This window comes from Cervus canadensis, chromosome 11 (assembly GCF_019320065.1).
Source record: "Cervus canadensis isolate Bull #8, Minnesota chromosome 11, ASM1932006v1, whole genome shotgun sequence".
Taxonomy (NCBI): Eukaryota; Metazoa; Chordata; class Mammalia; order Artiodactyla; family Cervidae; genus Cervus; species Cervus canadensis.
In genome coordinates this window covers 24590998-24614135 of record NC_057396.1, presented here as the reverse complement: position 1 = coordinate 24614135, position 23138 = coordinate 24590998, and the positions used below count along the sequence as shown (strand labels likewise).

Here is a 23138-nt window from a genome sequence, read left to right as displayed (position 1 = left end):
TTGGCATTTCCTCCATCAGAGAACCAGCCTAAAGAGTCTGAAGGCCGGTTCCCTGAAGTTTTGCCTGCCCCTTCTGCCTGTTTGTGATTCCCCGATTGGGGAAGCCTGTGGTTGCCAGCCTTCCATCCCCACCCCCATCACCATGCAACAACCAGGGCTCGTCAACCAAGCTTGCTCTTCTGTAGTACATCTCAGCCTCACTGTCATCCCTGCCTTCTCCGTTCACTCTAATGCAGCTTGACGTTCATCACAACACTGTCTCCCAACTAGTTCATAGCCTTCTGAATTTATTACCTGGCCTGCTTTCTATGGACTTGGCTTATAGGTGACTCTGTTGTGATGGAACCTGTGGAGAGTATATGGCATTTGATTTGTTGGAGGAAGAATGAAATTGATTTGATATGTTTTTATAAAGATATGCTGGCTGCTACCTAAAATATCAGGCAGTTAATTTAGGTATTATATGGGTTAAAAGCTCTAGCTTTGGCATGAGACTGACCAGAATTTGTGTCCTAGTTTTGCCTCTTATTACCTGGTCAAGTTTCCTAACTTACCTGATTTTTCATTTCTCTATTTGTATAATAGATATAGTACTAATAAGGACGAATGTGTAAATTAGATGCTTGAGCTAACTTCAAGGGTTCATTTATTTTAATTAGCACTCTCCCTAGCTCTTATATGGTGCACAAGAAATGTTAGTAATTATTACTATTATTTTTAAAAGAATTTCTCTATTACTTTTCCATTCCCTTCTTCTTTATGTTGTTTTCCATTCTTCTCTCTCACTTCATTCTCTTAAGAGGCTAAAGACATATTATTAATATTCTCAGACACATCCACAGGGTTTATGGAGAAGATCTGATCTGCCAAGAACTGTTTGGGTTTGTTGTATCATAACCTAGACGCTATGGCTGTATCACAGCAGCTGCCTCCTCACGTGGTAATCTGATTTACACATTACTCTGGGCAGCCTCAGAAACAATTGGTAAGTAAGTATCCTCTGTGTGAATGAGACGGGGGACTCTAAAGCTACAAGGGGAGGCCTTGGAAATCATCTGATCCGGGCTCTTACCCCCAGACAGTGCCACATTTTAATGTGCTGTAAAATGACAGTTGTCTGGTTTTTCTAGCTTGAAGCACAGAGAATGCCTACTCTGTTGTGGGTTCTTGGAGTCAGATTATTAAAGTGGTTAGGAGGAATTGTAGCAGTCGCCTTGTCCAGTGCTTCTTTCATCTGGCCTCACCGAGAACCTATTTCACACCGTGTGTTGTGCAAGCCCTGGTGACGCAAAGCTCAGTGAGACGTCCAGGGACCCCCCAGTCTTCCTCACACGGATACTGGGGGCCCTTTCTAACGACATCGCAAACGCCAGCCTCTGATTAGACATTTCTAATCAAAAACAAAGAAGACCTCTCAGCCTGTTATGGAAACAGAAGAGGAGTCTGCTGAAAGGATTTATTTTCTTAAGAGCAGTGGAACTTCTGCCTTGAGTATTGACAGCTTAGAAGCCAATAGGATGGTAGCTTCTGAGCTCAATCCTAGTGTTCTCAGATTGGGATTGGATATACTAGAAGAGCAAGAGGAAAAAGCGATTTTTTTTGCCAGGCTTGAGAAGGGCTTAACATCACCCATTAATTATTCAAGATTAATTAAGGAGTTGGATCCTAATGACTCCATACATTTTAAAACTTTACATAGGTAATGTAAATACAGTATAAATTAATCATTAAATGGAAATTTTCTAGTGACAATAAAGACACTATTTCACAGGTCAAAATTTTCTCATTTCATAGTTACGTGGTTTTTTCGAGTTGAAGGGGACCAAAGAGTTTATCCTATCCAGTTGCTTCTGGACTTAATTTTTAAAGTAAAACCTTACTCAGAATACAAGCGTTGCCTATTTGACTACCCCCCTGCCTCACTTCCCTAAGGCGCCCCTCCTTAGATCCCTAGGACCTTAATCTAGTACTTTGGATCAGTTCTAATAATTAAAAAGATTTTTCCTGAATTGAAATTGTTACTTCTGATTATTGCACATTCAGGGCCCTGGAGCAGCACAGTACAAACGCAGTCCGTCTTCCGTATGCCCTTCAGATACTGATGAGCGATCGGTGTTCCCTTCCGGCCTGCACCTTCTCTTCTCCCAGATGAATCAGCCTCATGGCTTTTAACCTTCAGCGGCATGTTTTCAAAGTTTTAATCAGGAACTTTTCTCTTACGTGATTCTATTGATATTTCTTCTTCTATCTTGGAAATAGAGACAGAGCTTCTACTAAGTATCTTGGGTGAATTTGAAGTTGGTTTTAAACCCCACCTTCTTCATCCTTTATTTTTTTCTCCCCTTCAGACTGAATACTTTCAACCTCTTAGAGAAAGCTGTTTATCATCAAGGTCAAAAAAGGAAAAAGATGGTAAAGACCTGGCCTCAAGGAATTACAACTTGAGGAAGCGGTCTGAACGTAATCCCCATTTCAGGACCCTGCCCATACAGGAGCCCGCTCTGCACAAAGCCATACACATGCCTGTCGGCACCGTGGGGCAGGGCCTGAGCTGGGCGTCCTCCCGTCCCCTTTCTGGCGGCCTCGGGTTCCCCGGGGGCCGGCGCCGCCCTGAGCCCCCGAGGAGCTGGGGAGAGCAGCTCTGAAGCAGCCTCCTCTGGCACAGGCAGAGCACCTGCCCTGCTGCAGTGCTTCCACTCCATTCGGTCGCAAAGGCTGCCCTTTGAGGAGGAACAAGCAATGGGGCTGTTTTTGACATTAAAATACAGTTTTCTCTGGCATCTGGGCAAGTTGATGTTTTGTCTTCTTTGATCTGGGGCCCTATTTTCTTTCCATTCACTTTAATGGACTGTCCGGTGGTTAGTTGTATTATTAGGTCTGAGGGCATTTATTCTCTGCTTTCACCCTCTTTCCATGTTTTATGTAGAATGGTGCCTTCCAGTCTAGTTTGAACATTATTTCCTGAGCTATATGTGATGCTTAGGAGACACGAGTTGATAATAATACCCTGGCTTTCCGCATTTTGTCATATTTTGCCATCTGTGCAGCATGTGAAGAGTGTGAGATTTCTGCTCCTTTGGGTGCTGGATAGCATGTAGGGAACACAGATGTGAGCTTGTGTCCTTCAGTTGTTGCCACTGCAGCAAGATGTCTACAGGCCTGGGACCCATAGACACCTGGGGAATCTGTGACACAGGGTCTGTGGGCTCCTTGAATGGACTAAAAGATAGATGCAAAATTCTGTGTACAAATTCTTGTTTGCATTTTTCTGAAGATTTTTCAAGGGATCTGAAACCAACTAATAGTTAAGGATGACTGAAAAGAGGTTTCAAGATCCTGAAACTGAACCAGATACATCTTCCACTCAGGACTTGTTACAAAGGTGTTAAATTTTGTTTGTTTGTTTTTAAGAAAATGCCTTTAAAATTCTGTTTTAAAGCAAGCCTATAATTGAACATCATTCAGCATTAGTCATCTGATTCAGGACTAATGCACTAGATACTATATGAAAGCCAAAAGAAAACAGAACAGTTAGAGTGCCATCTAGTGGTCTGAATGATAATTTCACAGCTTTGGAATCAGGCCCAGGCCTTCTCCGTACAACTGGGTCTTTAGTTTCAGCAGCTTTCTAAATCAAGAACATTTTTTTCCTCTCAGGTAATTGCAGACCGTAAAGGTATGTGGTGATGATACTTGTCTTCCACACAGATGCTTCACCTGTGGATTCTAGCCTTGCTTACTCTGGAGACATAATTTTCATAAAAGCTTAATGCTGTAGATGACATATATTTTATAGGAATATAGGAACTACAGACTTTGAGAACCATACTGCATTTGAATATACTTTTAATCAGAAAGCTGGAACAAATTGATGACTGCCATAAAATCCTTGTGATATAGAGGCTTTGTTTTATTTTTTTCAAGTTAGAATAAATTTAAAAATTGAGTAATTTGTCTTAATTACTCTTTGTATTCCTTTCATGATGGTGACATAGAATGATATTTGCCAAATGGTGCAGAAATTGTGAGGTTTCAGAGTTGAATTTATTCAGGGAAAATATGTCACACGGTTTGTATCCACATGAAAATAGGCTAAGAGCATAGCTCTCAAGTCCTCACTCCACTGTAACGTAGCAATGGTTGATCATTTTAACTTGTTTATTCTTTTATAAATGGGGCTGATAACAGTGTCTAATATAGGGTTGTTAAGAGTAAATGAAATAAAGTTGGTGAGCACAGTACCTTGTATATAAAAAGTCTTTTCATTTATTAAAGTCTCTTTAATATTGCTATTGTTACTGTCACTGGCCAGTTTTTTTTTTCAGGACAGCTGTAGTAAAATGGAAACAGACAATCTTGTATCTTATGGAGAATTCTATAGTTTTTAAAAGCATTTGCTCACATACAGTCTTGTTTGATTAGTTTCAATAAATGTTTACTTATTCACATATATTCAGCAGCTATTCAGCTCCTATTAGGTAAAATTATCGTCTTTGGCATTGCAGGTTTGATACTGAAAACAGCAATAAAAAAGGCCTCACGCGGCGGGGGTTAGACAATAAGCAGTAAATAAATAAGGTGATTTCACAAAGAAGTCGGTGTGAAGGAAATTAGTGTATTGTCATAGGGCATGACTGGATGCCTCCTTGAGGTTGATGAGGTGGCCAGGAGAAATCTTTCTGAGAAAGATGACGTTTAAGTTCTTTCCTGAATGACAAGGAGCCAGCCACGTGAGGGTTGGGGAGCAGCCGTCCTGACTAAGGGGTACAGCGAGTGTAAATGGCGTTGGTGGGAACGTGATTAGCTCATGCACAGACCAGAAAGGAGGCTGGTGCCGCTGGAGCTCAGGGAGCCGAGGGCGCGTGGCCGGAGGTGAGGTCAGAGGACTTCGGACTTTATTCTGCGGGTTCTGGGTGAGATGGGGTGTGATTCAGAGCACCAACCAAAGAAACTGTCTGGTTTGAAATCTAACCTATTAAGTGGTCTTCAACAAATTTTTTGACTTCTCTGTGCCTAATTTTTAACGTCTCCAAAGTGAGAATGATGATTGTTTCTTCCTCCTAGGATTGCTGTGAGGATTAAGTGAGATCAAAGTATGTGTGAAGTATTCAGCAGAGTTCCATACTGCTGTTTTATCATCATCAGTATCTAGGTTCACTTTCATCACAAGTGCTACCCCCACGTCATCGTCAGTACACTCAAGTTACAGATGAGAACACTTAGAAATAGAGGTGGTTTTGAAATCAGAATACAGGCATCTTGATTTTGGAGCCATCATTCTTTTTGCAGTGTATTCTGCAACATGAGCTCCCAGAGAAACACCTCTCTGATCTGAATCTCTTTAGCTCAAAGCTCAGTTGTATGCCCCTGGGAATGTGAGAAAATTATCAGTAAGGGTTAGGGTGTGCGGTAGGGAGGCTCCATGCCTGTCTTCTCCCCACACCTGGGACCCTACACTGAAAGCGTTAGTGTGCATATCAGAATGCAGAGAGGAGGAAGGAGCTGATTGTATTTTGGGGACTTTGTAAGGCACTGAATATCTTCAGACACTGAAACTCTTCCTTAATTGCAGTAAATGGGGCCCTACAAAATATAAGTAAAAAATCCAGGGATTATCCCCAGATTTTTTAAAATCTGACTTTTAGTGAAGCTATTAACCAGGACCCCACTCCCCCCACCCCCAGCCCAGGGTTGAATTTCCCTCTCCTCCACCTTTTCCTGCCTTTGCCTGGCCCCTTCTGGAGTAAGCCATGGCAGAGGTAAGGATCACGAAGTGAGAGAAACAAATGAGAAGCCAGGAGCTAGGAAATCCACCTGCTCACCCTGCCCCTGTTCCCTCACTGGCAATAATGGCTGGCTCCGTGTCTCTTGCAGAATGTGAGCACCTGATCCGCCACATGCTGGTGTTGGACCCCAACAAGCGCCTCTCCATGGAGCAGATCTGCAAGCACAAGTGGATGAAGCTAGGGGATGCGGACCCCAACTTTGACAGGGTGAGCAGGCCTCCACTCGCCCCCGGGAACACCTCTTCGGGCTGCTGCAGGCTCTTTTGCATAAGATTGTAACCAGGCCAGGACCTAGAAGGGCAGGCCTGGATGCAAGCTGTTGTGTAATCCTGAAGCAAGTGAAGCCAGCAAGAAGGAAGCTTAACCGGCTGAGCTGTTGCAGAATAGTGATACCAGTGCCTGACCGCATGTCCTCACATCCGGATCCCTTCCCAGGTCTTGGGACAGTACAGCCTCTTCCCATGGGATTGTTCACCTCCTCTTGTCTCTCACTGTGCATAGTCCAACAACTCCTGCAGTGTTCCTTTATTTAAATCATCGTAGCCATCCCAGGTACCCCAGGAGCTCAGGAAAATAGTGGCCTAGCCATCTTATCTGCTCCTAACTGAGTACCCAGGGCTTTCTTGCTTAGGCTTCATCTAAGGCCAAAAATATCACAAGCTAGGGAGCATGGAACAGCTTGTTCATTATATATGATCTGCCATCTTGACGTAGTTAATTGGGAGTTTGATAGCTTGCCTTTTTTTGTTACAGTTAATAGCCGAATGCCAGCAGCTGAAGGAAGAAAGACAGATGGACCCTCTAAATGAGGATGTCCTCTTAGCCATGGAAGACATGGGACTGGACAAAGAACGGACACTACAGGTATACCTAAATGAGCAGAGGGGGGTAGCTGTGCTCCCTCTGTCCTATCTTTTCCAGGTATCCTTCTTCCTGGGAACTTGAATCTTTTTGTTTTCCTCCCATTCTTCCTCTGCCCCTTGAAAGAAGGCGCTTTACTCTTCTACTATTACTTTTAAAAGAGTTTTGGTCATGGATGTGCTGTTTCACCAGGGTTTTTTTCTCTTTCCCCTTTTCTCTTGGTAGTCGTTAAGATCAGATGCCTATGATCACTATAGTGCAATCTACAGCCTGCTGTGTGACCGACATAAGAGACATAAAACCCTGCGGGTTGGAGTACCTCCTGGCATGCCCCGAACCATGGCCTTCCAGGCGCCAGTCAACCTCCAGGTGGGTGATAACTCCAGTGACCAGATTCAGGACTAGTAACGTGGAGAGGGGTGGTGGTTGTCCATCGCTGTCTAACGCCAGCTCATGAAAGTTCCTGCTCTTGCTTACCTGTCACCTCCTGGCCGCCATCTCTTCCTCTGTCAGAGGCCAAGCAAAGAACTCGGCCTTTCTTTGACAGAGCACTCAGAAGAGACACCAATAGTTGAATTTTTTTTTTTTTAAAGAAACAGTAAATCATTGAGAGAGACTGTCTTCCCTAAAGAATACTTCCTTGTAGCTTCTAAGAGCAGAGGAACCAAAAACTCAGAAGTAGAAACATAGACTTTAGCCATCAAGAATGTTTTGAAAGCCTCTGTGATTTTCCTCTGGTGTTTAAAAGCGCGTATGTGTGCCCCTTTCCAGGCGGAGCAGGCGGGTACCACTATGAACATCAGCGTCCCCCAGGTGCAGCTCATCAACCCAGAGAATCAAATCGTGGAGGCAAGTAGCGGCCCCTGGTGGCTGTCAGCTGAACCTACTTTCTTTCCCACAGCCTTGTTGCCTTTCCTTACAGCTGCTCCTATATATTTTCTTATTTATCCATTCCCTCATTTATTTTTGGCCATGCTGGGTCTTCGTTGCCGCTTGGGCTTTCTCTGGTTGCGGCGAGTGGGGGCTGCTCTTCACGGCGGTGGGCGGGCGTCGCTTGTGGTGGCTTCTTCTGTTGCGGAGCCCGGGCTCTAGAGCGCAGGCTCGGGAGTTGCCCCGCAGCACGTGAGATCTTCCTGGACCAGGAGTCTAACCCTGTGTCCCTGGACCGGCAGGCAGATTTTAGCCACTGGGCCACCTGGGAAGCCCCCTTTCCTTCCTTCTTGTTTCTCACTCCCTCTTGTTTCTGATTTTCGCGCTTCCCTCACCTCAGCCGGACGGGGCGGTGAACGTGGACAGTGACGAGGGTGAAGAGCCTTCCCCTGAAGCGCTGGTCCGCTATCTGTCCATGAGGAGGCACACAGTGGGCGTGGCCGACCCCCGGTGAGTGTCTGGCAGGAGATTCCCATCTGACTTTGAGTTCCTCCCATGGCATGATTTCCCTACTTGTTGTATCTCCCAGGTGAGATCTGATACAGTGACCGAGACACGTGGTTAACCTCTTCAGGCTCCTCCGTAGATCAGACCTGATTGGACTTGAGGATCACAGAGCTGTCACTAGTGGAGGGTGGGCTGAAAGCCACCATGGTGCCAGGCAGTGACAGTACTTTGGTGAAGAGCATAGCATGTCTTTTCCCGCAAAGACTGAGGTCTTCTGATCTAAGCCACATAAAAGTACCCCTGAAAATGCATCTGTGTTTGACAGCTTTTAGAGATGTTTTTTGCCATATATTCTAATGGAAGATTCATCTAAGAAGTGAGGACAAGCAGCAGGATAGAATTTATAGATGTAAAAAAAATTAAATTCAGTGAAAAAAATTATGTGAACAAAAGTCCAAAAATATGCTGAATAAGTACCGGTTTCCCAAAGTATTTTCCCAAAACAGCCCTTCATTGTGTCCCCTGCTGCCCGCACACTGGAGAAGTGGACTGAAGGCCAGCTCTCTCGGTTTTTGTTCAACACTTGAAGATTCTAACCATTAAAAATAGCCATACCACTTTTCTGGCTATTTCTTCTCCTGAGTAGGGAAGAGAAGGTTGTGGCAAGGGTCCTCTTGAGAGTTCAGCTCGGAGCAAAGCTGGTTTCTTTTTTCTTTGAGTCATTTCCAAAAGAGCCTCCCCTGCTTACTGGTTTGCTTGCTTCACGTTCTCAGCCTACAATGAAACAGGCAATAGGGGAGCATTCTGGCTCCGAAGACAATGTTAGCTTTGGAGGGTGGAGTCCTGTGTCACCCTGTTAGTGGAAAGAGCTCTTATTTTAAAGTGTGCCATAAAGCCCTCTGTTGGAGCTCCACAGCCCTGCCCGTCCACGGCTTATCTGCCCATCAGCCCTGGTGGTGCTGACAGCATTCTTTCCCCGGTGAATCAGCTGCTACTTTGGGCAGCCATTGTTTGAGTGGACGGCCCGTGTCCTCCCTTACTTGCTGTTCACCTCCAGGCCTCCGAGACCTGAACTGGACGGGGGCCAGTGTTTCCTGTTGGCGCAGAGCTGTTGGTTTTACATGAGTGGTCAGTGCAGAATGGTCATCCCCAGGCACAGATAGCGAAATGGCAGACAGCCAGATTCCACACACCTGGCTCCACACACTTCTGCTCGCTCTGGGACCTTGGAGAGAAATACAAATTTAGGAGGAAGGTAGAAAGATAAACTAAACCGTGTGGAATTTAGCAGTGTCCTCAGTTTGAGGCTCTAGGTTGTGAGGGAGAATTGTGACCAGACTTCTCCATCGTCCTGTTTCCTGTCAGCACGGAGGTCATGGAAGATCTGCAGAAGCTGCTGCCTGGCTTTCCTGGAGTCAACCCGCAGGCTCCCTTCCTACAAGTGGCCCCGAACATGAACTTCATGCACAACCTGTTGCCCATGCAAAATCTGCAGCCAACCGGGCAGCTGGAATACAAGGTACCCAGATGTGGGAGAGGGCTTGCCCCCAGAGAGCTCATCTGAGCTGGCTTTGAGAAACTCAGAGACCGTCCTCAGGATTTCAGGGTGTCCTTAGCAGGATGCTTTCTCTTGTCTATGTCACCATCGTGGGATCCCTTCCTTTCAGTAGACTGGAGTACTGCTGTCTTCTCTCCTCCTTTCCCCCCACCTCACCAAACCGTCCCTCCCCTTCTCCTCCTGCAGGAGCAGTCCCTGTTACAGCCGCCTACCCTGCAGCTGCTGAACGGAATGGGGCCCCTTGGCCGGAGGGCATCAGATGGAGGTGCCAACATCCAACTCCATGCCCAGCAGCTGCTGAAGCGCCCACGGGGACCCTCCCCTCTTGTCACCATGACACCAGTGAGTGGCAGCATGAAGCCCTGCTTGCTTTATCAGAGGCTTTTGGTAAAGAGGTTTTGGAACTCAGGGTCTCTCCAACCTAAACATCTGAATTTCTTCTTTCCCTCAACATGCAATGCTCAGTGTCATTTCCACTTTTTTCAAGCTAGTAGAATTTTCCAAACTTAATTTTTGGTTAGCTTCTTCACTTAACCGAATAATTTCCGTACTGCATCCTGCCTCTGGAGGGATTCATCTTTGGGGAGCCTCTTGTAGACACTCGAGTAAAGGGCAGCTGCAACCCTGCCCGCTTCAAGTCAGGGAGTCATAGCCTCAGACCCGGCCTTCCCGCAGATCACATTTCCATGCCAGAGGGCAGTGGAAGCTAATGGTTTTCTCTGGGCTTAATTGCCTTTTAGACTGGTTTCCAGGTTTACCTTCTCACCAGCTCTTCCTCCTTTGATGAACATACCTCACAACTTTTGGTGCCACCTGGATCCCTGGATGATTTGGCTTCTAAACTGGCAGTTGGCATCTCTCAAACCCATGTTTTTTAGTATGATGGTCACATTCAAAGATTCTTTTCTTCCCCTGGTTTCTGTTTATTTCTGATTATTTTCCTGCCATAGGTAGATTCATTCTTTCATTCATTTATTCACCCATTAAATCTCATACTACATAAAGGTTGAGTGCTAATTATATCTACAGCCCTCACTGGGTGTTTCAGGGCAGTGCTTCTTAAGGTGTCTCTCTAATTTGAAGACCTTGTTTTCCCTATTATCAAAAAAATTAAAATTTTAAAACATATGAACTACAAGGCTAAATTTTATTTGGTTCAACAGTAAAAATTACTCTGTTAAGTTGCTATAAAAGTTTATAAATATTACTCTCTGTTACTTTACCTACCTTATCTTAGATCAGTAATGAAATAGTTTGTAGACTGACGCAGGTCCACTGTGCCAGTAACATGGCTGTTGGGAAAAGGGAAGAATTGATATTTACAGTTCCTGGCCTCATTGAGCTTATACTATAATAGGAAGATGCAATCCACATATGTGAAGTGTTGGAGTAACAATAGAAGACCAATGTGATGAAGTTCATGGACCTTTAGATGGCAGAAGCACTTAGGAAAAGGCCAGGTCAATGTAGATTTGGAAGAGTCCGGAACAGCTTTATGGGAGGTGCAGTGACTTACTCTGTCCACTGTAACTGTTTTTGCCAAGGTCACTAAGAAACTTCCAGTGGACATTTTTCATCTTTATCTTTTTGGACTTCCCAACTATATTAGTTACTGCTGACCATTTTTCTCCTTGAAAAAAATGGTCTTCCTTTACCCTATTCTTTTGTGTTTTCCTCCTAGCTCCCCTTCTCAGGTTCCCTTTCTTCTTTTTCCTGGAAACCCACAGTTCTGTCATTTTACAGACTTTCTCTGAGTGATCCTGTCCACTTCCCTATTTCTGTCACTGAGAGATTCTCCAGCCCACAATGCTCTTCTGGGCCTTGCACTTCTATCTATATGATTACCAACTGCACAGATCTAGTTGGTTACTCGGCACGTCCTCACCATTTTAATTCAGCATGCCCTCAGATGAACACGTCCTGATGCTGTGAAACCTGTGTCTCTCTCTGGGTAACAGGGAATGGCACTATCACTCCCCTGGTTAGACAAGCTAGAAAATTGGGTTTTCTCTTTAATTCTTCCCACTCCCTTCCTCCCCACATCAAAGCAGTTACGCCATGCCTGTAAAGTAAGTATCTGTCTCCTGTCCCGTCTCCACTGCCTTTTCCCTCACGCAGGCTACTGTCATCCTCTGCCTGGATTAACACAATGGCTGCCAAACGGGCTTCCTGGTTCCAGGCTTGTCTCCTCATCCTTGTCACCCAGCATTTTCACGCTGCAACTAAAGCAGGCCAGCTTTCTAAAATATAAATCTTGTAACATCATGTCCCCGCTTAAAATCTTTAGTGATTCACCACTGCCTTTCCTCAAAATAAAGTTCTTCATGTGGTATTCAAGGCCGTTTATAACTGGCCACAGGGCTCCTCTCCCACCCCGTCTAGAGCCACTTCCTGCATAACCCTGTTCCCTCCAGCCTCGCAGAACCATAGTCAGGGTTCTGGAAACCCTAGAAGCATTCAGACAATGGAATTATCCCAAAACTTTATTTTGTTTTACAATTACCGTCCATTAAAAAATGCTCTTTTGTAATAACGGAAGTGTGATTTTTGCTTCAGTGCTTGAGGCATGGTGGTTCCGTGAGCCCCAGGCTGTGAGTAGCTGTCAAGGCTATACCGTGTCCCAGCCCACAGGCAGACAGGAAGAGTCACCATAATGCATGAATATTGTGGTGGTCCTCATTTCACATACATGTTTTGGTGGGTGACAGTGATTTTAAAGCATTGAATTGTAACTTCACAGTTAGATGTTATGTGCTACAGTGGACTTTTAGAAAACCAGTATGCTTTTCTGGTGTTAAGGACATCTAAAGTCTGGAAATAACTTTTAACATGAAACAACAAATCAGTTCCTAGTCATTCCAGGTAAACAAACTCCTACTATATTCTCAGGTCTTCAAACACCTGTGGGCCTTCTCTTCTCTCTTGGCCTAGAAACCTTAGACGCTTGCAACCCCTTTCCTTTTTGCCGGACTAGTTCCTACTCGTCCTTCAGGTCTCAGGTTCGGGGCCATCTCTAAGATGCCCTGCTCAGTTCCCACACACCCATGACTGGTTCATGCTATTTTGTCCTTTTGTCTGTTTGCCTATCTCTGTCCTCCACTGGACTGTAAAACAGGGGCAAGAACTTTACTAATTCACATTTTATCCTGGAACATAGTGGGCATTCAGATTATTTATTGGATGAATAAATGAATGAAGGAAGATGAATCAGAGGAAGAAATTAAAATCAACTGAGCAAGGTAAAAGTGGGACAATTGAAAGGTCTATGAATGTTCTATATAACCCAGGGATCCTAGAAAAGCTTTGCAGATTAGAAAAAAGTAACCGAGAGGCCTGCCCCGAGCCCAGTGTCCAGAGTAAGAGCTGCTGCGGAAGAAGCGCCGCTTTGAGCTTTTCCTTCCTGTCTTTCCTCAGGCAGTGCCAGCAGTCACCCCTGTGGACGAGGAGAGCTCGGATGGGGAGCCAGATCAGGAAGCTGTGCAGAGGTAATGTGGCATCTGGCAGTGCTTGCAGAGCGTCCTTGGGCAGGCTCCCCCTGCGACCAACGAAAGGTCACCTCTGCCCAAGGAGGTGGTCCAGTGCAGCTTCAACATTTGTGTGGTCTCTTTGCTCAAGCCAGATGGCATGTTCCTCCCCACACGGAAGTAACGGAAGACTACCCAGAAAATGTCATTTCTGTAAGCACCATTGGAAGTCCCCTAAGTGACAGCAATAACCATAAGAACTTTTTCTCTCCTCCCTCCTTCCTTCCTTGCCCCCCGCCTTCATATTGCAACTCTGATAGTATTCACAAGGCACAAAGCCTGCTCCTACCTGCCAAGAACTGTTACTGAAAAGGAATTCGAGATTTGGGATGACAGTGATCCTAGCTAGTCTGGCCATGGACCTCTGGCATGGACTCTTCCTTTCCAGGAGAATGAATACCTCTTGTACTGTTTGCTGTGTTTCTGCCATCCCCTTGTATCAACAAAGAGATATTGAAAAAAGAATATGGGATTCGGTCCAGGGACAGATGCAAATATCCATTGTTTGCAGAGATGCCTAATTCACAGAAAACGGCAGTGACCATCAGGCATGCTGTACTGTTCATTTGACCTCAGTTGCATTAGCCGTGGTCCTCAGCTTCATGCATGACCCCTTGTGGGAGTTGATTTTCTTATTTTGGGGGGAGGGCGGGGGTTGATCAGAATCCAGCATGTATTTTCCCAGAAATACAGGTGTTCTTCAAGATTATATGTTTTTTCCCTTGAGGGAAGTTGAAATAAAATGGTTTTCATGGGCTCTTGGGGAAACTTTGGGTGTTTTTATCAAATGGATATTAAACCACTAATGGCTTACCTACCCTCTGGCAAGTTTACATACCACTAATTACTCTCTAGTCTGTTAACTGACTTTAGCTGAAATGGGCAAAGTAGTTAAGAATGGATGAAACAAGACCTCCTACCCGGATGGTTGCTGGTCAGTGTCCTTTCTCTACCCGCTAGTAGCTCTGCGTGAGAGCTGCTGTCCAAAAAGAAGCTGGTCCTGTGTGGAAAGAACAGTGGAGAGAACAGGGGTGTTGGCAGGTGGGCAAGCTCCTTCTACAGAATAGCCAATAGAAGAACCGTGTTGACTTTCTTTCTTTCCTGATGTTATTATTTCGATAGGTTGCCGATCACAGGGTGTATTAAGTTGCATATGGGCCCTGTTGGAGTCATGAAGAGAAATTAGGAAACTTACTGCCTTCCTACTTGAATTAGCAGTATTTCATTTTATCTTCTTTGTCTTACATTTTACTTCCTCCAGCTCCTCCTTTCTTCTTTAAAGACCAACATTTAAAGGGTAAAATGCCCGTCCCTTTTGATGTCATAGAAGGAATAACGCTTCTTTTATTCCTGCCCAAGAAGAGCAGCAGTGGTGAAGGAAGTCACCATCCAGACCAAGGGGGACCAATGCGTTATTAATGGTATTAGTGGTGGATCTGAAAGACCTTCAGAATAGAAGTAATCAGCTTGTGAACTCTTCAGCTTTTGAAACTTCTCTTTTCTTGCCTTGCTTTTTTTTCACCTAGAAAACAGTTCTAAACATTTCATGTGGTTTGATTTCTTCATCCTTTAGAGAATTTTGGTCCCTTGGGGACAGCATCAGTTTTTCTTTTCCGGCGATGGAGTTACAGTCTTGGGGCATGAGGAAAGGGTTGGTGTCGGAACTCACTTAGCCCCAGGCAAAAAGATCTTTTTCTATGATATGTAGCGAGGTCAGCCTCAAACCCTGGGGGCCAGTGGCCTCAGGAGACATACACAAAGCCCATCTGAATCTCTCTCTTGGCTCATCTCTAGGAACAGTCCTTAGGGCTCATTTCTTCTGACTTGTATTTTGGAAATGTGGAGGGAAACCAAGGAACAAAATTAACCAGCAAAAAATACATTCTTCTCCTGAATGGAATGGAGTCAGGAAAATTGATCCACTTCGTGAGCAACATCTGTCTTCTCTCTTCTCTTAACGGCTACTCTTAGGTCCAACACTGAGCCATTTCAGTGGGCAGCCAGCTTTTGTTGGCCTTCTGGGGTGTGTCTCACTTCCATCCAGTCAGGAGTCTGTTGGCCATTGCACCCTTTCTGTGCCCTGGCGCCACTTCATTCTGAGTGCTTTGGATTAACTTCTAATGCTTCTTGCTGAGGAGTATTCCTGTCTGTCTTTTTTACTATGAAATGTGCTCCTGCTTGTTGCAGGTACTTGGCAAATAGGTCCAAAAGGCATACACTGGCCATGACCAACCCTACAGCTGAGATCCCGCCGGACCTACAGCGGCAGCTAGGACAGCAGCCTTTCCGTTCCCGGGTCTGGCCCCCTCACCTGGTACCTGATCAGCATCGGTGAGTAGCCACGTGAGCCGTGGGAGCTCCTGGAGGCCCAGCGGACAGGCCCCTTTCTGGCTAGTCTTACAGACATGATGACTAGCATCGTGGCTTTAAACAGCATCCCGAACTTCACGTCTTCTCAGCTCCTTGACTCAGCCGTACCCAGGGCTGTAAGAGACACTTCTTTCCCATTACCTTGTAGACGTGTTTATTGCCTGCAGTTGATCCTCATGACTCTAGACGTTGACTCATAGATGAAATTGAACTTGAGACCTGCAAGTGGGTGAAGCTCTCAGAAGACCAGCTGGAGATAGGATTTGTGACCACATCAGTAGGCTTGACTTTTAATAACCCATCACCATCAGCAGGATGAGCATTTCTTATCATGTGACCCCTGAATGAGGAGCTTGGATGGGGGAAAACACATTCCTTTGTGAGTGGTAGAGCGGAGACACTGCACCCTCTTGAGTGTTGTGCTTGAAAGTCATCCTTGCAGTATTCTGACAGCAAAATCTTCTAGTAGGTCTTTGATAAATCTATAATTCATTTTCTCTTAAAGACGTAAAAACAAGTGTAGCCTTCCTTGCCAAGAGAACTTCACAAAATTGAGTTCAAGTAAGCCTAGGAACGAGGGGAGTGACACCTTGCTGGATTAAGAAGGCGGTTATCTTCTGTGAACTCTGTGATGACCAGACATCTTAGCTTAGTCCTTTCCAAAGCTGTCCCCATGCTCGCAGGCCACACTTTCAAAGCCACCACCAGTTGCTAGAGCTTGTTTGTTTGTTTGTTTGTTTTTAGTCTTTTTGGGAGGACCGTGAAGAGCAGCCTTACTTGGGAAGTTTGGAAAGCACATTCTGAGGAAATTAAGTTTATAAATGTGTTATTACTCAATCTTGCAGCCAGACTCACACTGGCAAGCTTGACACAGTGTTTTTATTGTGTCTTGTTACCCACTGGGCATCATAGGTAATCAGCAGAGACAGGTGACCTCTGAGCAAACTGAAACATCATTAGTGCCACGTTGGAACTCAGAAAGAAGAAAGATAAGCTTTCATAAATGACCATAAATAATATGGTACAAATGGTCTGCTAGGAGTAGCATGAATGGCAGTTATCAAATAAAACTCTGATGGCACAGACAGTATTTTTCTAAGGAGAATCCCTCAGGAACCTTACTGTTACAGTTCTGCATCACTTTGGGTGATCATTAGCTGCCTGTACATTTTCTATGATTTCTCAATAACTCTGAGCTCTATACTGTTACCTGATAGACTCTTTATTGCTTTATTTTTCCCTGTTGCTATCTTTCCTTCCTTGACAGCCCCACACTTAGTTCTTCAGGCTTCGTCAGGCTCTGTTGTTTAGTTTCAGTCCTTTGGGTTTAATCCTTGTTTGATTCAGTTGCCCCTCAGGCCATGTTCTTATGGGGCAAGCATGAAGACGAGTACATCACCACAGTTTGCCTTTATCACTGACCTGATACCGTGTTTACACCTATTGCTAAAGGAAGGCCACACTGGCCCACAGCTCCATTTGTGTGGTTTCCACGCTGCCTGGTCATTGTCAAGGCCTTGCCTGCTGGAGACCTGTCTACTGTCTGTTTCTGTGTGAACACTCTTGGTAGAGTGTTTCAAGGGTTCCCTGTGGTCAAGCCAGTTTGAACTGGAATGAATACTCTGTGAGTGACAGATTGTGTAAGGTGCGGTGTTTATGCAAACTCAGCACGTCTCCATGGAGTTGCTATAAAAACATGGTGACACAAGAGACTGAAGCAAGTCTTCAGGGCAAAAGAGAAACTTTCCAAGGCTATCAAACACTGAAAATGGGTGGCCTGGAGAGATTATTGAATTCCTTTCATTTGCTGGAGGAAATGACACAAGAACAGCCGATATGTCTGTTCTTCTGGGGTATCGTAGATGAAGTCCAACATGAAGACAGAAGAGGGGTCTGAGTGTGTAATCCTGGAATTGTGTAATTTATAAACTAAAAAAAAAAAAAAAAATTAAGTGTAATTAACAAAAAAAACCCCTAACTAACACAAGATGGATTTTATCTAGGTGGGGAGCCAAGTCCCTGTTTGAAGAGTATAGTGGGCATATCAGCCTGACATGAGGCTGTCCTGAGTTTGAATGTGATTGCTAATAAAAATAAAGCACAATTGATATTGTCAGTGCTTCCAAAATGAGCAGCTACCTAAGAACTATTCCTCGGAAGCTCCTGTGCTGGGCCGCCCAGGATGTCAGTCTGTTCACAACCTGATCTTCTGGAAAAGTCATGAAATACCTGGACCTGGGATGGGAGAGAATGTGTTTTGTACAGACTAATTAACTCCTCGAAGAACACAGCTTTCTGAGTGAATCAGAAATGTGTCCATCATCAGAAAATACTGAAAGTGTAAGAATCAGATTCTAGGAGAAAATAGTACCTGCTTGCTTTAACTCCAAACACCTGAAATACAAACAGAAATAAGAAATACTGAGGAAATACCCCTGAGACCAGCTCCCATGATCACTGTTTCTGGAGTGTGTCTTCCAAACTCATTTGTCTTTCGTGTTACCGAACCCAGATACATGTTGTGTTCATTTCATCAGCTCACTGCTGTGTCAAGCTTCAGGTGGAGTCTGAGAACAGGAGTCAACATTAGAGGGTAGAGGGCTTTTCCCTGCTGCCAGAACTCTTTTAACTCCTCCGCACACTCATCAGCCCCTCCTAGACCCTCCCTGTCTGCTGCACTTCAATTGGCTTGTTCACCCGCTTTCTTAACCTTGGTTCCGCTTCTGTCCAGAATGAGTAACTGGCAAGGTGGTACATCATTTCACCCACAGCTCAGTGTGATGTCATCTCTGCTCTGGACCTGAAACCCTGATCCTTTCCATCAGCTGCTGGAATGCTGCCTTGGCAGTCTTTTATCTGCTGACTTCAACCCATAAACATCTCTTTCTGATTAGTATAGGTGTTAGCTTCTAACTCTCATGCTCTCTTAGGCATTCCTTACTGATAGCTCGTTCTTTCTTTTCTGTAAGACACTGGCTTTGTTCTTATTGAGTAGTGGGGTCATTTTGAAGGTAATCCACATGATTCCTCTTTCATTAGCAGGTTGGGAGGGTGCCACTGCTCTGAGAAGTTACCTTTCACAGCAGATAACCTTATTTGCGTTGACCAGGTATGTGCAGGATCTTCAGGCCCACGTTTCTTAAGGATGGGCTATCTCCATCTGGGGATCAGCGGTACCCAGTTTCCCCACTTTAAGCTCCACCTTGTGTTTTCTAGCATAAAAAAAAACCTATGAATTCCAGGCCAGACCTTTGACCCCAAAGTTGACTGTAGTTTCCCTCTGGTCGGTCATACAGAGGTTACTATTCAGGGAAAACTTTAAGTCACATGAGTAGGTTTGTTCTAGGTTTCTAAAGGCACTAGATAGAGACATGACTGTAAAAGGAGGAGTTCCTCTACAGCTGGGCTTGAGGGCTGCTGTGAAGCTCCTCTCTCTCTGACCCAGTCTATTTGTAAGAACTGGATGTATCTGATCCCAGGACCTTCCCAGGCTTGGACATTAAGCCAACTCAAGGTAAGTGGAAACAGAAGATGGTCACTTGGAGGCCTCTAGAGGGAAGGCAGGCTAGGGAAATGACTGGCCTCTGGAGATGGCATGGAAGTGGCGTAATATGCCAGGCTGCGCGTGTAGCCGGCAGCTTTGTGTTCATCTGGAACAGCGTCCCTAGGTGATTTGGTCAAAACCCCTGAGTCCTAGCCCCTAACCTTCTCTTCCCATATATTCAGCTCCACCTACAAGGACTCCAACACCCTGCACCTCCCTACGGAGCGTTTCTCCCCTGTGCGCCGGTTCTCAGATGGGGCTGCAAGCATCCAGGCCTTCAAAGCTCACCTGGAAAAAATGGGCAACAACAGCAGCATCAAACAGTTGCAGCAGGTAATGTTAGAGATGGCAGGCATCTCTGGAGAAGCATGGGTAGCAGAGACCAGCATGGGTAACAGAGACCGGTGTTGCAGGAGGACACGGGTGTTAAGCTTTCTACCCCCTCACATCAGCAGCACTGCAGTTTTAGAGGTGCCAAAGCAGATAGCTCCTTACACGCTTTCCTTCCTTCTGCTTATGTCCAGCTTTCCCCAGGAAGGGACTAAATTTCCTCCTGTCTCAGTGGTTCATTAGAGAGGAATTTCTGGGCTTGGGTTTCAGTGGGAAGCATCCAGAAATGTCTTTTGAAGCAACCCTGGCATTCCCCTCATGACTTACGGGCGCTGGGTCTTGTTGGAGCCTGCTCTGCATTCTTACCCCCTGGCATACTCTCCAGCTAGTATGGAATGGTGCTCCCAGAGGAAGGAAGTGTGCCTCCAGGCTTCTGGAAAGGGCCGGTCTTCTTTCTGCCTGCCTGACAACCAGGCCTGGAGTGGCGTGTGCTTTGTACACCGATTTCACACTGGGACCTTCGCTCGTACCCAGGCCATCTTGGTGCTTTTCCCTTCCTGCAGCCAGCACAGAGCGTGAATACGTTTAGTACACAAATGCCCACCTAAAGGGGTCAGTTGCTCATCAAGGACACAGTTCTTCTCTGTGGGCTCCTTCTGCCCATGAGACCTGGGGCAGCTCTGCATCTGCTGACAGCACTGCATGGGGTAGGCCTGGCTGTATCCCCTCTGTATGAACTGCTTTCCCTTCAGGAGTGTGAGCAGCTGCAGAAGATGTACGGGGGGCAGATTGATGAAAGAACCCTGGAGAAGACCCAGCAGCAGCATATGTTATACCAGCAGGAGCAGCACCACCAAATTCTCCAGCAGCAGATTCAAGTAGGCCTTCCCTCTTCACTCTCTCCAACTTGTCTGAAGCTTGCTCTCAGGCTGATGGGCCTGTGAATGCTGGAGGAGATCACGCAGGGCAGAGTGAAGTTGAGTTATTTGTGTGGTTGCCATGTTTGAGTCAAGGTAATCAAGCCTTTTGATGAACGACGGGAGCATAAATCTCAGTCACAGATAGTCTCTTCCCTTCCCAAGAATGGCTGGCTCTGGTTAGTCTTCAAGCTCATGAGTATTTTTTCTCCTTTCCTGCGTGTGTTTTAGGACTCTATCTGTCCTCCTCAACCTTCTCCACCTCTTCAAGCTGCATGTGAAAATCAGCCTGCCCTCCTCACCCACCAGCTCCAGAGGTAATGAAGCATGTTGTTCTTTGCGTAAGCTGTTGGCCTCACTCACATGGGAGACATGACTGACTATAGCATTCATCTTGGAAGAACCCATCTCAGTCAGAAAAGCAGGAAGACCAATTTTAATTTCAGCAGCTTCCTAAAATCCTGACTTCCTGTGCCACTTCATTTTCTTATCTGCATGAACCATGTAATCTGACACCTAATACAGGAGGCCAGATGCAGGCCCACAGTGACCCCTGCCTCCTTGGGACGTCTGGGAAACTAAGATGTAGACAGGCTTTCAGTAGACTATGGTGGGTGGCCTGTGTATGTTTGTCTAGCCTGGAAGCTTATCGAAACTAAAAATGGAGTTTCTGCCTGTGGTTATCAAATGGCTGAAACTAATTTCAAGGTTATACTGTCACCTCAGGAAGTGTATTTACTCATCTGGTTCTGTTGTTTTTTAAGGTTAAGGATTCAGCCTTCCAGCCCACCTCCCAACCACCCCAACAACCATCTCTTCAGACAGCCCAGTAACAGCCCTCCCCCCATGAGCAGCGCCATGATGCAGCCTCACGGTGAGTGGAGAGGTTTTCTCTGAACCGTGAGCCGCAGGAGAAGTGCGGCTTAGTCTTGAGTGCCTCAAGCCGCTGGTTAGGGTGACAGAGCCACATGCTGTGTAGGGGGTGGTTCTAGCGCCAGGCTGCCTTGGCTTGGCTCCGGCTGCTACCAGCTCCTTAGCTGTGAGACCTCAGGTAGACTACTTAATTTCCGGGTATCTCCACTTTCTCAAATGTAAGACAAGGGTAATAATACTATGAAATACATAGTTAGGTATGTATGAAATATATGTTAGGTATAATAGTTAGAATAGCCTCTGGGACAATATAGTTCTCAATAAAGGTTGACTGGTATTGATGTTTTCATAAAATCCCCTCCAGCTGTACCAAATGAATGGGCTACTACCAGAACCTTCCCTCTTGTCACACCTGAGTTTGGTGATCCACTGGGCACGTGGCTCCTCTCTTGTGGGTGTTCAGATGGAGGCAAAGATGAGCGGGCCCTAATTTATACAGTCCTTCAGAGGCCAGCACTCTGAGGGGTTAGCATTCTGAAAACTGAGAACCTCTTAAGTGACACCACCCAGTCTAGATCCCCTGAAGAGCCTGAGTTGATCTCAAAGCCCTTCTTACTCAGAGTGGGGTCCCTGACCAGCAATATCAGCAGGAAAAATCAAATCTCAGATCCTATCGTGGACCTGCTGAATCAGAATCTATGGTTTAGCAAGATCCCCAGTCCCTTCGTACATGCATTAGAGTTTGAGAAGCATTGCCCTGGATGAGAGCTACTCAGAAAATAATCAATGGGCATTTCTTGGAATTGCAAAGTCTTGGAACCCTGTCCTTACCTACTGAGTCAGCATTCTGAGGGTTGGGTCCAAGAGTGTGTGTCTTCACGAGTCCCCCAGAGGAACCTTCCACCCCTGGAGTTGGAGAAGCACTGCTCTGGGTGGTATGCGAGTTGAGCGTCCTCAGTGGCTCCCGTGACTTCCGGCCGCAGGTAACCCGGGCATGTGGTCACTCTGGGGCTCCTTTCTCCCCAGGTGCTGCATCTTCCTCCCAGTTTCAAGGCTTCCCCTCCCGCAGTGCCATCTTCCAGCAGCAGCCTGAGAACTGTTCCCCTTCTCCCAACGTGGCACTGACCTGCTTGGGCATACAGCAGCCTCCCCAGTCACAGCAGGTGACCATCCAAGTCCAGGAGCCTGTCGACATGCTCAGCAGCGTGCCTGGGGCCACTGCCGCCTCTGCAGGCCGGGGCGTCTCCATCAGCCCCAACACCAGTCAGGTTCAGATGCAGCTCCGGACCAGCCTGATGGCCGCCCTCAGCTATGGGCACCGGCCCTTGTCCAAGCAGCTGAGCGCCGACAGTGCGGAGGCCCACAGGTGAGGCTGCCTGGAGTCTCCTGGCCAGCTTTCCGGGGCACCCAGGTGGGAGGAAGCCCCTTAGGAGGAGGAGAGGAGGACAGAAGGGCTCTGACTGGGCTGTGCTTGTTTCAGCCTGACTAAAAGTGAGGCAGTGGGCTTGGGATGGACTTGAAACCTATATATTGACTCAGGATCAAAATGTTAGTGAGACAGAGGAGGATAGTGACGCAGCTACCTTAGCATATAGGCTTCCCAGGTGGTGCAGTGATAAAGAACCTGCTTGCCAATGCAGGAGATGCAAGAGATGTGGGTTTGATCTTGGGTCAGGAAGATCCCCTGGAGGAGGAAATGGCAACCCGCTCCAGTACTTTTGCCTGGAGAATCCCATGGACAGAGGAGCCTGGTGGCCTTTAGTCCGTGGGATCACAAAAAAGTCAGACACGACTTAGCGACTGAACACCACCACCACCTTACTATAGGTCTGCAGAGAAGAAAAGGGCCAGTTAGAGGAGTAGGTAAAAATTTCAGTTACCTCCCTTGTCTGTTCCTCTAGGATTGTTTCTTTCCATCACTCATATTCTAAGAGATGGGCACATCTTAATTCAAGTGATGTTGCTACCCTCAAGCCCGAGGGGATGGTGGGGGTAATG

The 23138-nt window shown here is 46.2% G+C and overlaps 1 protein-coding gene across 4 annotated transcripts in view; it reads left to right on the top strand.

Moving 5' to 3' along the window:
* The window catches only part of SIK3 (SIK family kinase 3), a 256890-nt gene that overhangs the window by 218629 nt on the left and 15123 nt on the right, over positions 1–23138 (top strand). For 2 of the 4 annotated variants that reach the window (XM_043481446.1, XM_043481444.1), the window contains exons 7-20: positions 5875–5993; positions 6540–6650; positions 6873–7016; positions 7419–7496; positions 7918–8027; positions 9390–9543; positions 9769–9924; positions 12997–13067; positions 15294–15437; positions 19203–19353; positions 20103–20228; positions 20499–20584; positions 21032–21141; positions 22167–22506. In XM_043481446.1, coding sequence (XP_043337381.1) covers positions 5875–5993; positions 6540–6650; positions 6873–7016; positions 7419–7496; positions 7918–8027; positions 9390–9543; positions 9769–9924; positions 12997–13067; positions 15294–15437; positions 19203–19353; positions 20103–20228; positions 20499–20584; positions 21032–21141; positions 22167–22506 — 1900 coding nt within the window. The remainder of the gene's footprint in view (positions 1–5874; positions 5994–6539; positions 6651–6872; positions 7017–7418; positions 7497–7917; positions 8028–9389; positions 9544–9768; positions 9925–12996; positions 13068–15293; positions 15438–19202; positions 19354–20102; positions 20229–20498; positions 20585–21031; positions 21142–22166; positions 22507–23138) is intronic. The other 2 variants (XM_043481447.1, XM_043481445.1) reach the window with 1 other exon arrangement.